This window comes from Capra hircus, chromosome 5, assembly GCF_001704415.2.
Source record: "Capra hircus breed San Clemente chromosome 5, ASM170441v1, whole genome shotgun sequence".
NCBI lineage: Eukaryota > Metazoa > Chordata > Mammalia > Artiodactyla > Bovidae > Capra > Capra hircus.
This window is the reverse complement of record NC_030812.1, coordinates 9,165,188-9,180,173: the sequence shown is the minus strand read 5'-3', so window position 1 is coordinate 9,180,173 and position 14,986 is coordinate 9,165,188. Positions and strand designations below refer to the sequence as shown.

General features: G+C 34.7%; 1 protein-coding gene across 5 annotated transcripts in view; it reads left to right on the top strand.

Moving 5' to 3' along the window:
• Nucleotides 1-14,986, top strand: part of PPP1R12A (protein phosphatase 1 regulatory subunit 12A) — a 169,822-nt gene that overhangs the window by 96,069 nt on the left and 58,767 nt on the right. For all 5 annotated transcript variants that reach the window (XM_018047599.1, XM_018047596.1, XM_018047600.1 and 2 more), the window contains exons 5-9: nucleotides 3,666-3,810; nucleotides 5,129-5,203; nucleotides 6,231-6,319; nucleotides 6,485-6,642; nucleotides 13,206-13,333. In XM_018047599.1, coding sequence (XP_017903088.1) covers nucleotides 3,666-3,810; nucleotides 5,129-5,203; nucleotides 6,231-6,319; nucleotides 6,485-6,642; nucleotides 13,206-13,333 — 595 coding nt within the window. The remainder of the gene's footprint in view (nucleotides 1-3,665; nucleotides 3,811-5,128; nucleotides 5,204-6,230; nucleotides 6,320-6,484; nucleotides 6,643-13,205; nucleotides 13,334-14,986) is intronic.

Sequence of the window (14,986 nt, the reverse complement as noted above, 5' to 3'; positions counted from 1 at the left end):
CCTGTCCTGTTCTACATTCGGGTCCTGTGACTCAAAAGCTATCTGTGCCTCCTCAGATGAAGAAACTCCCCTTGCCGTTTCCTGTGTCGTGAATCGCTTCTGTTCTTCAGTTAACTTCTTCCTCTTGTCTCTCTTCATCCTTTCTCTGGGCCTCCGATTCCATCTTTTCACCTCACTCCGCTCTCTTAATTGCTGTCGCTTTTGTTCCATTGTTACTGCTTGGTACTTCTGGGCAGTACCAGGTACCTCAATGCTGCTTTCACGCTTGCTTCTGGAATCCTCGGCTCGAAATACGGTACTGTACTACTGTACCGTATACAGTATTGAATGGCAGAAGCACTCAAGAGCACAGCCGCTTGCAGTGGGTGCGCACACATGGCAGTGTACCCCAGACACATGAACCGGCTTCTGTGACTGGACATGTGAATACATGTTCACATCTTTGAAAGTTCGAAACTTAAAGGTTTGTATATAGGGGACTTACTTATTGACCAACAAATATCCTTAGGAAAAGCTCTTTCATGTCACAATAAATTTGTGTTTTGCTTTTTCTTATGCAATGCAAAGGTATTGGCAACTATGTGAAAAAAAAAGAATTCATTGCATAACTTTTGTTATATGTATGTGAAAGCTAATAAGACTGGCCCTCAGCAAAATCTATTGCACCCTTTATGTTGTGTTTGTTCCACCTGGGCCTCTAATAGAAATCCGTCCTCCTTATTCCATCTCTTCAGTAAAAACAGTGAAGAAGTTTAAGTGGGTCAGTTATTCCAGATTTCCTCCTATTTCAGTCTCTACTCACTTGAGGAACTTAAGCCTTCTCCTAGAATGGTACATTTAACTCTTAATTAGTTTCCTTGTCTCATCTGTTTCTCTCTAGTACAAAACTTTTCCAAACTTTCAAGGCCCGTTAGTGTGGGTCATGAAATGCACTTAGTGAATAGCAAACAGCATTTAAAAGAAAAGAATTTAAAATATCACAGAGTATTAGATATGGTAAAGATAATTTTGTTTCTTAAAATTCTTGTTTCTGTGAATGTATATATGGGTAACAGATTGCCCTGTTAAATGGATTTCTAGACTGCTTCCAAGTGGTGTTTGTAATTCAGTTTTACAGGCTCTTAACATCCTTCGTTAAGATTCTTGGAAATTGTGATGAATTTTAAACTCTTCAACCTAGCACATAAGACCATCAGTCATCTGGCCATTGGTTTCTCTGTCAAGCTAAGCTGTTACCACTGATCCTCAGGCATTCATGAGTCCAACTACATATATCGTCTTTAAGTTCTGTCATGATGTCTTAAAGCATACTCTTACTTCTGTCTAGGTACCTTCATTCACCAGCTCTTCAACTTGGAAGTAAATTCCTTTTGATCCTTTGACTCAGTTCAAGGCTCTTCAGTCTGTGGGAAAAAAAGCTCAGCCTCATTCATAATAATTGCAGATAAAGCTGCAATGAATCATTTTCCATCTATCATACCGGCAAAGATCAAAATGCTTGGCACAGTGTTGGCAAAGTTGGGAAAAGGCACTCTCTTATGTTATTGGTAGAACTAAAAATGACTATTGAGCAAATTTTATCAAAGTAACAGTTATCCTTTCGTTTAGCAGCATTACCTCTGGGAATTTTTTTTACAGATATTCTTACTCTCCCCTAGGAAATAAGGTATGTGCTAGCAGTGTTGTTTATGATTGGAGTAGGATAATGATTGCCTAGATTATGATACATCCTTTCACTAGAATACTCTGTAATGATTAAAACACTACTTAATATATGAAAAGAACAATAGGATGTGTTAAGTGTCAACCCAAGAATAGAACTATGCCTCATTTGTGTTTATTTATTTATTTTTAAATTTAAGTTGTATCTGTTTATATATGCCTAAAATCTCTCTGTAAGGATCTAATCAAAAATTGTAGTATGGTTATCTGTGGGGAGGGGAAGCTGGTTGGCTAAAGGTCAGCAATGGGAAAGTGACTTTCCTATATAGTCATTTATTCTTTTTTAGTTTTGAAACTTGGGAGTGTATTACTTAGGAAAGAAAATATGAAATCAAAAATAAATAGAAGAGATCCATTTTTGATGTCACCATCTCCCCCTTTATGCCCTCCCTGCAAACACACAGCCCCTTTCAGCTGACTCTTAGGCTTTTCAGCCCTGTACTTCTAAGGCAGCTTCACCGTAGAACCTGTCTGTGAGGGTTGATTGTTGTTTTACTTGACTTTTGTCCTCCATTAGAAGTTCCTTGAGTATAATAAATACCATCTTATATTTTTGGAGTATCTTTGCATGGCCTGGTATATAGAGAGCCTTATATTTGGGAGCAGGGAGGGGGGAATGTTTTTACCTTTCTCTTCACATAGACTCCCCAGTACTTAGAATACCACTCGGGGTATTTAACATTATTATAGTTCATATTTCCTAATTGTGAATATATTTTTATTTTTCCCTATCTGATGATGTATGTGCTAGTGGCCATATTTTTTTAACTTAAAGCTTCAGACTTATATCTACTAGCCTGTTTTTTAGGTCAATGGCTTTTAAATGTTGATCTGCAATCAGATAACAGGCAGTGATGTGAGGTCATATGGAGGACTTATTAAAAATACAGATTGACAGGGCCCATCTCCCAAAATACTGATTAATTCAGTGGAACTGGGGTGGAGAATATAAACACATTCTTTAGATACTGTTAGGAAACAGGGAACTCAGTTCTTGAACATAAATAAATGATTATATGTTAGCTATCACTACCACCTCCTGTAGGTAAAAAGAAGCCCTTCTCAAGGTCAACATCTTGGAAAGTAAGGTAAAGGTTAACCAGATTTGAGTTATGAGGTATTTAGTGTTCGCCTTTGTGTGTGGGGCTGTGCTGTGTGCAGTTTATAGACCCATTCTTTGATCTCTATGAGCTTAATTTCTAAATAAAAGTTGACGTCAATATATAGTTAGAAGGGCATACTAACATTTATGCAACTTTTTGCATTGTATTAAAATGTATTCCTGTTTTATAGCTTTGTTGATGATTAGAATATCTGCTTTCTACTGCTACAGAAAATAGACTCAACCCCTCAAAGTATTTGTTTTGCTTTGTTTTGTTTCTAACAGATTGTCATTTTCCTGTGAAAATTTCCACTGGTAGATCATAAAGGTTCATGAAAGCTTTCACAAACCAGTTCCTTAACTGCAAAGCAACGATAACACTACAAATGTCTGTTTGATCCCAGTATATTTTGAGACCATGTTTAGCCTGAGATGGTATATCATATGGAAGCCATTTCCTACAATAAATCAGTTTAACATACAAATTGATCTAGTAGTTTTGAAAAATTATAAGCTTCCCTGTCAAAGTTTCAGTTAGAAACATCTTAGTAAGAATCAGTGTCATACCAAACCATAAGACGCCGTCATTAAGAGGAATAATTATAAGGAATTGATTAAAACTGAATTCATTATTATGGCAATAACTCAAGATTCTCTATTCCAGTGTTTTCTGAGAATTACTTTCTTTTGCCCTAGTTAATTTGTTGAGGGGAGGAGAAATTTCAAAATATGAAAAGAAATATATTGCAAATTTTTGTTTAAGTGCATGGTATAGAGCTGTTGATTCTGTTCACTCATTTCTAGATTTTAATGATTATCTAATTCACTGTAATTTGTTTAGACTTTTAATACAGGCAGGCTATGATGTTAATATTAAAGATTATGATGGCTGGACACCTCTTCATGCTGCAGCTCATTGGGGTAAAGAAGAAGCATGTCGGATTTTAGTGGACAATCTATGTGATATGGAGATGGTCAACAAAGTGGTAGGCCTTTTAAATGTACCTTAAATATTTTAACTTTTAAAAATACAGTTTTAGTCTTTAAAATATTATGAGACTATAAATTATATAATTATGTTAAGTTTTTCATAATTGTCAATTGTTTATTCATTTTTATTATTAAGTCTTTTCCAGCTACTTATGAGGTGATTTAGGCTCTTCCATTGATATTATATTTAAAAACTCATAAATTAAGAAAATTTTGCAAATGTATAAGATAGAATATATTCTAAGCAGTGAACTTTCTGGTGTTCTGGAAACTTGTACCAATAGGGTTATTATAAGGACTAAACTGGCAACAGGAAAAATCCTTACTATTTTTTGCCACCAGCTCTTTAAAATTGTCTTTTCCACTGTGAATAAAAACAGACTGACAGATGTTTGTCTGGACTGATTTTTGAAACTAAGTCATACCTGGGGCTAGCTGAACTTTTAAGTATATTTGAAATGCATATATTTATTCTATTACTCTAGTAAGAATGTAATTAATTTTTATGGTGGTAAAATAGAAATAAGATTTCAAAAAAGGCAAACTTGGAGTTACTACATGACCCAGTAATTCTGCTTGTAGCTATTATACCCAAAAAATTGAAACAGATGTCCACATAAAAACTTATATACAAATGTCCATAGCAGTGTTATTCATTATATACCAGAAAAGCAAAAGCAGATGCAGATGTCCATCAGCCAGTGAATAAATTATCAAACTATGGTGTACAATACAGTGAAATAATATTCAGCAATTAAAAAAAGAATGAAATAGATATTTACTACAACATGGAAAAACCTTGAAAACAGTAGGTAAAGTAAAGGAAGCCAGTCACAGAGGACTATATACTGTATGATTCCTTTCATATGAAATGTGCAAAATAGGTATAGTAACAAGAATCTATAGTAACAGGGAGTACGTTAGTGGTTGCCTTAGACTGGGCGAGCAAGGAGGAATGGTGAGAAGATTGCAGTGGGTGTGTCATTTATTTTGAGGACGATGAAAATGTTCTAAAACTGGTTGTGGTGATACTCGTGGATGTACTAAAAACCATTGGATTGCATACTTTAAATAGTTGACTTGTATGTGAACTATAGATCAGTAAAGCTGTTACCAAAAAAAGTAAGGGGATGTATATCAGTTGCTTCTTCCTCACATGGATTTTTTATTTATCTACTTCAAATCATTTGTACTATGTTTTGTACCTATTATAAAAAAAATTACCTAATTCTTTCTGTAGATTTATAGAGAATCACTGAGGGCGTAATTTATTGATAACTTTTTATCATCACCAACCCTTTGTTTTCTGTGTAGGGCCAGACAGCCTTTGATGTAGCAGATGAAGACATTTTAGGATATTTAGAAGAGTTACAAAAGAAACAAAATCTGGTACGTTTGATGGCTATCTAAAAATTGTCTCTATTAGTGAATTCCCTTATAACATTGAATTTCAGACAGTTGAAAAAGTGTTCTTACTATATTTTGTACTGTTTGGTTTTAAGGTATTCCCAGTAAACAAATTAAATGACAGTAAATAAGAAGAAAGGAGTAGTGGTGGTATTTTTTTAGCCTTTTGTGTGGCCCTTTCCCCATTCTCTAGCCTCCTCTTCCCAAAGGAATACTTAGATAATGTATGTGCATGTGAGCTCAGTTGCTAATCTGTGTCCAATTCTGCGACCCCGTGGACTTTAGCCCACCAGGCTCCTTTGTCCATGGGATTCTCCAGGCAAGAATACTGGAGTGGGTTGCCATGCCCTCCTCCAGGGGAATTCTCCAACCTAGGGATTGAACCCCCTTCTCCTGCATTGTAGGTCGATTCTTTACCTACTGAGCCACCAGGGAAGCCCTTTATAATGTGTATGTTCTCAGTAATGTTTTTGTGATTTCATAAGGAAGTTTGCTTAGAAGGTGGAGACTATAAAATCTCAGATTTCAAAAATAGCTTACCCTAGAAAAGCAAACAGTTACATAACTAGGAAGCAGTTGTTTAGGTATTATCAGACATCCTAAATGACTAATGGACTCTGGCTTTTTCAGTAAACTAAAATTGGAGGGATCTTTAAAAAAAAAAATCCAACAATCCTTTTGGAGCACCTCCCTCCCCCTTTTTTTGGCTGCGTAGCATATCTTAGTTCCTCGACCAGGAATTGAACCTGTGCCTTCTGTATAGAAGGGTGGAATCTTAACCACAGGACAACCAGAGAAGTCTCCTTTGTGGAGATTGTTAACTGTCTAGTTCTTTTTTATTCTTTATCCAAGCCCTTTTCTTTTAGGTAAAATTTAAATCTTTGTTCTATCTGTTTTGTTTTCATTTAGTGTTTGGGAAGCTACTTTGTTACTATTTTAAATTCTGTATTTTGCTGATTGATATTATTTTAATAGTATTCTTATTTTTCTTTGCATAACTTTTATAAAGCTCCATAGTGAAAAACGGGAAAAGAAATCTCCACTAATTGAATCAACAGCTAATATGGATAATAATCAGTCACAGAAGACCTTTAAAAAGTAAGTAAAATATTAAAGTAGATTGGTTATTTTTTTAAATGAGTTGGCATTATAGCCACAGATATGGCTATTAGATTTTGTGGTTCTGAGAAAAATTAATACATTTATATTGTATTTTGACCTTTTGTTTTTATAAATATTTTAAGGCTTTTTTTCCTTTTATAGTAAAGAGACATTGATTATTGAGCCTGAGAAAAATGCATCCCGTATTGAATCTCTGGAACAAGAAAAGGTTGATGATGAAGAAGAAGGAAAGAAAGATGAATCTAGTTGCTCTAGTGAAGAAGAAGAGGAAGATGACTCAGAATCAGAAGCTGAAACAGGTAAAATGTGAAGGATAAAAGGATTTTTAGTGAAATTTTGATGAAGTGTAAAGTAAGATGAGGTCAGACTTTAATTTTGAAACTTTTCAGACTGACATGCTATTTAAGATACCTGCCAAGCCAGCAACAAGCCTGTAAATTACCTTTCAGGAGTGTTAGAATTTTAGGTATAGTTGTGATTTTATTGTTCTCTAATTATCTGGATACTCTTGATCACCTCTGTGTTTCACTGACCTATATTTTTAAGTTTGAAGAAGGTGAAGAGGCCTTGAAGACTTTCTTTGGGTGGTACAGATAGGGTTAGATGGGTTCCCAGCAATTCAAGAATGCTCCTGCTGCTTTCTGAAACCCAAGTACAGGAAGCTGGTTCCCAAGTATTTCCTGAGTAATAGAACGTTCGGACTGAGTCCCTAGAATTTTTCCTGTAGACGTTTGGGGAAATTTATTTTGTTTTGAGAAATTTTAAAGATATAGAAAAATATAATAAACATTCATACTCAGACTACCAAAACTAAGCAGCTATTGACTTTTACCTGTATTTGTTTCTAATTTTCTTTTAATAAAATTAAAACTGTTGTCTTCTTTAATCATCACCCTAGTGTACTTCTCTTTCATTTCTTTCCCAAATCACTATCATGAGTTTTTTCCTGAATCTCCTAATCCATTGTTATACTCTTATCTTACATTCAGAAATAATATATAGCAATTATAAGGTTGCTTTGTGTTTTATTTTCTACCCTAGAAATAGTTATGCAGCTTGTTTTTTTTACTTAAAAGTTTTGTTTCTATCTATCTGTATCTTTTTATATGTTATCTATCCCTTCAGTTGCTGTATAATATTCATTAAATACATTGACTTCCTTTTTGATAAAAAATTAACCTAATTCCCAATGTTTTATTGTAAATAGTCCTGGAGCAGTCATTTTATAATTATCTCCCTGTGTATATGTCCAAGAGGTTCTCTAATAGATATACTGAAAAATTGGGTCATTGAGTCATATTTTCATTTTTCACAGATGCTGCCAGATTGTTTTACTATAACAATTTAAATCCTTTTTATTATCAAGGGTACAGTTTCTGCATTTTTTTCCTCTGGTTCACATTTTTATAAATTTTGTTGACTGAATTGCTTTTATTCTTTACTGCCTAATCACTCAAAACTTCTGAAGAGTTTGAGATTCCAGTATTGCCATCTTTGAGTTGTGTAACCTGGCATTTTGACATTTTAACATATTTACCAGAAATAGTATTTCATTTCCATTAAGATTTTTATCAATGCAAAACTGGCATCATAATCTCAGGACTAGTTTGCTGATCAAGTGGTAAACACAAAAGCGCCCTAGAACCCCTTGAACTCCGCCTGTTTCCTCTGGACTCAACAACAGCAGTTTTGAATCAGACTATTTTTACTCACTCAGCAAAATATTTTCTCTAAGAAAATGTGAGAATTTAAAGTTTACTAAATAAACATGTCAAGGAACATATTGTTAACTCAGTTTCCCATTAAAAGCAAGATACTGCTAAATAGGCACAGGCTAGCTTTGTTGCCAGGTGCTTTGTTATGAACTTCTTTATTTTCTTGAACTTACTAGTAAATTATTTTTTTTTGGAAATACACAAAGAGTTTTTGAGGCTATAAATGGCTAGATTTTAGTCTCTAGGAATTTATTAATAATTATTTATTTATTGCTGTCACATTGCTGGTCAGGTAAGTCAACATATCGTTTTGCCTTGATGACACAGTAGTGTAAGTAAAATTGGAAGTAGAACAACAGGTAGTCATTGAATATTAAAATTTATTTGTATAACATACTAATTAAAATATTTCTAATTATAAAAGCAAATTATATGAAAATCAGCATGTACAGTGTTCAAGAACATGAACTGATTCATGCATGTAATTGTGGATGTAAGTTATTTAATCTGATTTCTCTGTGAAATCAGGGTAATAATACCTGCTTTACATGGATATTATATAATAATTACTCTAATAAATATTTATTTTCATATATTATGTAAAATTAAAGTGTACTCAAATATGATTAATGTACATGTTTATCTAATAACACTTCAGTTAAGTTTGTTCAGTTCATTTGAAAGATAGACACCATTGAAATTTAAATTGACTCAAATACAAGTAGGTAAAGTTCCAGAAAAACATCTATTTCTGCTTTTTTGACTATGCCAAAGCCTTTGACTGTGTGGATCACAATAAACTGTGGAAAGTTCTGAAAGAGATGGGAATACCAGACCACCTAACCTGCCTCTTGAGAAATCTGTATGCAGGCCAGGAAGCAACAGTTAGAACTGGACATGGAACAACAGACTGGTTCCAAATAGGAAAAGGAGTCCGTCAAGGCTGTATATTGTCACCCTGCTTATTTAACTTCTATGCAGAGTATATCATGAGAAACGGTGGGCTGGAAGAAGCACAAGCTGGAATCAAGGTTGCCAGGAGAAATATCAATAACCTCAGATATGCAGATGATACACCCCTGTAGCAGAAAGGGAAGAACTAAAGAGCCTCTTGATGAAAGTGAGAGGAGAGTGAAAAAGTTGGCTTAAAGCTCAACATTCAGAAAATGAAGATCATGGCATCTGGTTCCATCACTTCATGGCAAATAGATGGAGAAACAGTGGAAACATTGTCAGACTTTATTCTTTTGGGCTCCAAAATCACTGCAGATGGTGACTGCAGCCATGAAATTAAAAGACGCCTTACTCCTTGGAAGGAAAGTTATGACCAACCTAGATAGCATATTCAAAAGCAGAGACATTACTTCCAGTAGTCATGTATGGATGTGAGAGTTGGACTGTAAAGAAAGCTGAGCACCGAAGAATTGATGCTTTTGAGCTGTGGTGTTGGAAAAGACTCTTGAGAGTCCCTTGAATTGCAAGGAGATCCAACCAGTCCATTCTGAAGGAGATCAGCCCTGGGATTTCTTTGGAAGGAATGATGCTGAAGCTGAAACTCCAGTACTTTGACCACTTCATGTGAAGAGCTCACTCATTGGAAAAGACTCTGATGCTGGGAGGGATTGGGGGCAGGAGGAGAAGGGGACGACAGAGGATGAGATGGCTGGATGGCATCACTGACTCGATGGACATGAGTCTGAGTGAACTCCGGGAGTTGGTGATGGACAGGGAGGCCTGGCGTGCCACAATTCACGGGGTCGCAAAGAGTCGGACACGACTGAGCGACTGGACTGAACTGAAAGTTATTTTTATGTAGTTAATCTCCTCTCTGTGAGATATGCTTTGGCCCCTAGTCTCTAGTAAAATTTTCTTGTTGTTCAGTCTAAGTCATGTCTGTGTCTTTTTGACCTCATAGAGTATAGTATATTAGGCTCTTCTGTCCTCTAGTAAAATATGTCATTACCAGTCAAACTACGTGCACATGTGCACCAAGACTAGCACCCAGCTCTCCTTGCTCATATAGAAGAATTCAAGAACTGGAAGTCCAGATAGCTCAAAGATTTGTTACCTAATTTTTTCTTAGTTGATCCCTTCTATACAATTCACTGGGCTTCCCTGGTAGCTCAGTGGTAAAGAATCCGCTTGCCAGCTCATTTTTCCACAGCTTTCAGGTTCGGAGGCACTTCAAATGCTCAGGAGTCACAAAGAACTGTCATGAAAATGTGGTTTGATTCAAAGGAGCTTCCAAGCTGGAGGACAGGACAGGACGTATCCCGGTGTGGATTGTGGTGATGCTGCAGCATTCAGCACCAATTCCCCAGGGATTCACCTGCCTCCCAGGGTGAATGCACGTTGTTCGATGGCAGTAGATTAATCTGTCTTGCAGTGCCTTTCAGTCTGCTTGGGGTCAGGTTCCTGGAAAGAGCTGAGAGAGGAGCAGCTTGTTCCTTGTCTTACATAGTCCTGAAACTCCAGAGTTAAAAGCTACCACTGCCAGTTAAGATTTCTCAGAGGTCCAGCTCCTTGTCAGAAGCCTGAGAATGATTTGAGGAGAAAGGAGTAAGCCATATTTCTGCTCAACTCCAGTCTGAAGTTAAAGAGGTCTGAAGAAAGAACAAAGCATATACAATGGAATCCAGCTTGGAGGATATAAAAAATGAAATGAAATTTTCTTGTACAGCTTACCTGTTCAAATTAACATACAGTCAGTTCAGCCTTTCTAAATAGAATTAAAAAAAAATAATAATAACAATCTACTTGCCAAGCAGGAAACATGGGTTCAATCCCTGGGTCAGGAAGATCCCCAGAAGAAGGAAATGGCAACTCACTCCAGTATTGCCAGAAAAATCCCTGGGACAGAGGAGTCTGGCGGGCTACAGGCCATAGGGTCGCAGAGTCGGATGCGACTAAACAGCAACAACATACAAACTGAGGATTAGGCACTGCTAACTAGCAAATCTGACCTTTTGGTTGAAATTTCGTTGTCTATAGAATGGAAAGAATTAGACTAGGTTATCTGGATAGTTCTTTAAACTCTTCTATTCTGTAAATATGAATGGAACTATTCACTATCAAATTGTATTATGTTAGTTTCCAATTTGAAGTTTAAGTCACTCTGCTGAGTTTCTCAGAAAGCTAACTTTAAATGTTTCTCTTAAGTATTGTACTTGATAATTTTGTTCTTCCTGTTGCTAGTAGCTAGTTGTGCCAGGAAAATTTGACTCTGTCTCAAGAATTAACCCATGTAAATGCTGTGTGGTTCCTTCTCTCTCACTCTTTTAATATCAACAAGGCTTTATCATACTTTATTTGGCAAGCTTGAGAAAGCAGTCATTTCCCTGTAGAGCTGCAGCTTGACCTGACAATTTCTAAACTGTTTCTTTTTTTCTTTTTGCAGGGTTGTTTCCTTGGGAAACTATTTTATGTTAAATAACTATTTTGCTGGATTTTCTTTTGTTAAATATTTACAAAACCAGTTTTAAATCAGTTTCATATAAATCAGATTGAAAATAGGGACTCAACAAAAAGTTTAATTTCCTTCCAAATGATTTATAAATTTTTGAGAGGTAGTTGAGAGAATGAGGAAAGCAAAGTATAGTTTTGCTTTTAGTTTTTTGTTTTTTATTTTTTCCTTTAGGACATGAAGTTTTATTCTTCATTGAAGTCAAATGAATATAAAGGGCTTCAATAACATTGATAATGTTTACTTAAGTTGAATGATGGATACCTGGGGTTGGTTTCATTATTACTCGTAAACCAGCCATAAATGTTTGCATATCTGCATATACATTCTTTGGTGTATTTATTTCAATAACATAAAACAAAATTTTAAACCTAGAGAAAATAGGACAAAACAAGAAAATGCAAAAAAATATGCTGAACTTCATTTCTCTTTCCAGACTGTAAGCTTTATGCAGTTATTTTGTCTTTTCATTGACTGATAATCTCTAGTGCCTAGGACAATGCTTGAGGTATTAGGCACTTAGTAAATATTCACTGAATTAATCTCTTCAGTTAGATGGACTGTTTCCCAGGAGGATGGTTTAATTAAGAATATACATGGTTTGTACTTAATTATGCTGAGTGGGCTTAGCTTCTGTTGAATGGAAAGAGATTTAACAATGAGAAAAAAAGCTTATTAGACTGAGTTTAGCTCATTCAGTTTATTTGAAAAGCTATGGTAATAGTGATTTTTAAATGTGTCAATTTGGCCTTGTCCTTTGATGTAGTTTGAGATTATGCTTTCAGCCCTATTAATATAAGGAAGAGAAATAGTATAATAAAAATGAATATCTCATAGAGCTTTAAAAGCAGTATATTTCTTCCCAAAAGTATAGAAAGATACCTGTTCTATCCCATTTTGAAACTAAAGGAATACTTTAAAGCTCAGTTAATTGACTTTAGACCATTTGAAAAGTAAACTTTTCTAGCTCATTTATAAATTATAGTTAATTTAAAGGTTTAAATTTATATGTGACTTGTGCTAAAGGCTAGTTTGATTTCTGTGTTCAAATAGTCTTTCAATTTTTGCTAGCATCGTATTGATTTTTTTCTAGTATTTCAAAAACCTTTTTCTAAGTGATTATTAGTTGGAAATTGTCTTGATACATCATGGGAAAAGATTTAACCTAATTCAGCTGATGTTGTGCCCATTTAACTTTATACCTTTCAGGGGTGAGAAGGAATGCTCTTTGTGACATTTAAATGTAACTGTTTGACAGGAATGTAATCACCAACAAAGACCAGTTTAGATGCCTAGAACAAAGAAGAGCTATAAGTTTTAGATAAGCAATATTGAATTTTTTGAAGTTACGTTGTATTCAAGCGTTCAGGTTTTAAAAATTAATTTAAATTTTTTAAAAAAATTTCCATAGTGTTAGAAGTACGAAAGTCAGATTTTATTTTTGCTTTTTATTCTTAAAAGTCTGGTTATGTGTCATGTTCTTATTTAACTCTCATACATATTGAGACATTTCTAGAAACTGCTTGAAAAATTCTCTTGTTAAAAGGGATGATAGTGGGAAAAGAGTAAATTAACAAAACCTTAAACAAAAATGCAGTATTAAATACTATTTTCAATACCTGTGAAACAGAGCTCATCTAGAATCATGACTCTTAATGTTCTTTTTCTTTTTTTCCTCCTAAAGATAAGACAACAAAACCCATGGCTTCTGTAACTAATGCCAATACTTCTAGTACACAAGCAGCTCCTGTAGCTGTTACAACACCTACTGTGTCATCTGGTCAGCCAACACCTACATCACCTATTAAAAAGGTAAGACAAAATTATGTTTGTTAAAAAATAAATGTATTCTGTGTAAGTACCATTTGAGTTAAAGCATGAAGACAGTTCTAAGTTTAAGGTTTTAGAATAAAAATACTTTTTCTTTATTTTACTGAGATTTCTGCTGAACCTGTTACATTCTTTTTTCAAATACTTTTTGCGGTTGATATTAGTTAATCGTTAAAAAAATAAAGAGCCCCCAAAATAAAGTTTTTCATATAAAAAACTACTGAGCATGGTAGTTTTTGTATTTCCTTTGACTTTTGAGAAGAGTTTTGTATCTTTTATTTCTATTGAGTAAAGGTACTTTTTGGTAATTTGATGTGTGTATAAGTTAAGCATGAAAAAAACTGCCACAGGTCACTAAGAGAACTGGAATCTTGATTTTCTAGTTCATTTTCAAAGCACCAGGTATGTCTGAACAAACCAAAGGTCAGCTGCTGACCCCACCTCTTGTTAGTTGTTGTGACTCTAGGCGAGTTACTGTCTTCCTTATGTGTTCTCCCTAAAAAGGACAAAACAAAAATGATAGTAAAGAGAGAAAGTAAGTTATCATTGTTAAGTAGTAATTGAAAGAGCTTGGCTAGTGACTAAGTGCTCCCAAAATGTTAGTTTCATTTCTTCCTCTTCCTTATTTTATTCTCCTTTTATTTATTACCCTTCCTACTTTCCTTTCTCCACCAAACAGTGCTTTCCAACTTAGTGTGTTGATGTTCGAGACTTCTTTTCCCTGATGTTTCAGAACCCATACTTTTTTAAACCCAAATTAAAGATTAAAGGTTTTTCTGTGGGTTTTTTGTTTGTTTGTTTGTTTCTTTAATCTACTGGTCTTATTTTAAAGGCTTCTCCCTACCAGCCCTTACCTGTCTTTTATGAGCAACCTCATTTGCCTCTCTATGTAACACACTCTCACATACACATGTTTGTGCATGCACACACACATAGGCACTCACCCTTTTTTTTTTTCTTTTCTCAGAACTGTTTTAAGAATTGACTGCTTTCACTGTAACACAGTATTCCTGAATACTTGAGTGTGTATTTAAGCACAAATGCATTATCCTTCATTACCAGAGTGAAATCAATATACTTAGAAAATTTGACATTGATATAAAACATTATTTATGCTAATATACAAACCATACTCAGAATTTTCCCAATTGTTCTCCTAGTAACACCTTTCTAGATTTTTCAAATCTAGATTTTTTTGCTTTTCAGATTTTTTTTTTTAATTTTTCAAAATTTTTTTGATTTTTCAAATTAAGGGTCCACTCACAAATTACACATTGTATTCATTTATCGTGTCTCTGCCTTTGGACTTGTTTTGTTGCTTCTCTGACATTATTTGATTTGCATTGGTTTGAGGACTGATTTTAAATCCCCACAGTAGTTCTATCATATTGTCAGTTTTGCTAGTCTTTGGATTTGATACCAAGTGGCCACAATTTGAGCCTTTTAAAATCATAAGCTAGAGAAAGGTCCGTACTATTATTAATAATCCTCTTGAAACTCTTCCAAAGGAAAGCGGTAGTGTGAATTTTTAGTGGTAGAAATAACATGAATTTCACTTGTGCAAAGAATATCAGGAGGCTCTGACTAAATCATCTCACCTTCTATATTCTAGAACTGAGGGCTTCATAAATGCAG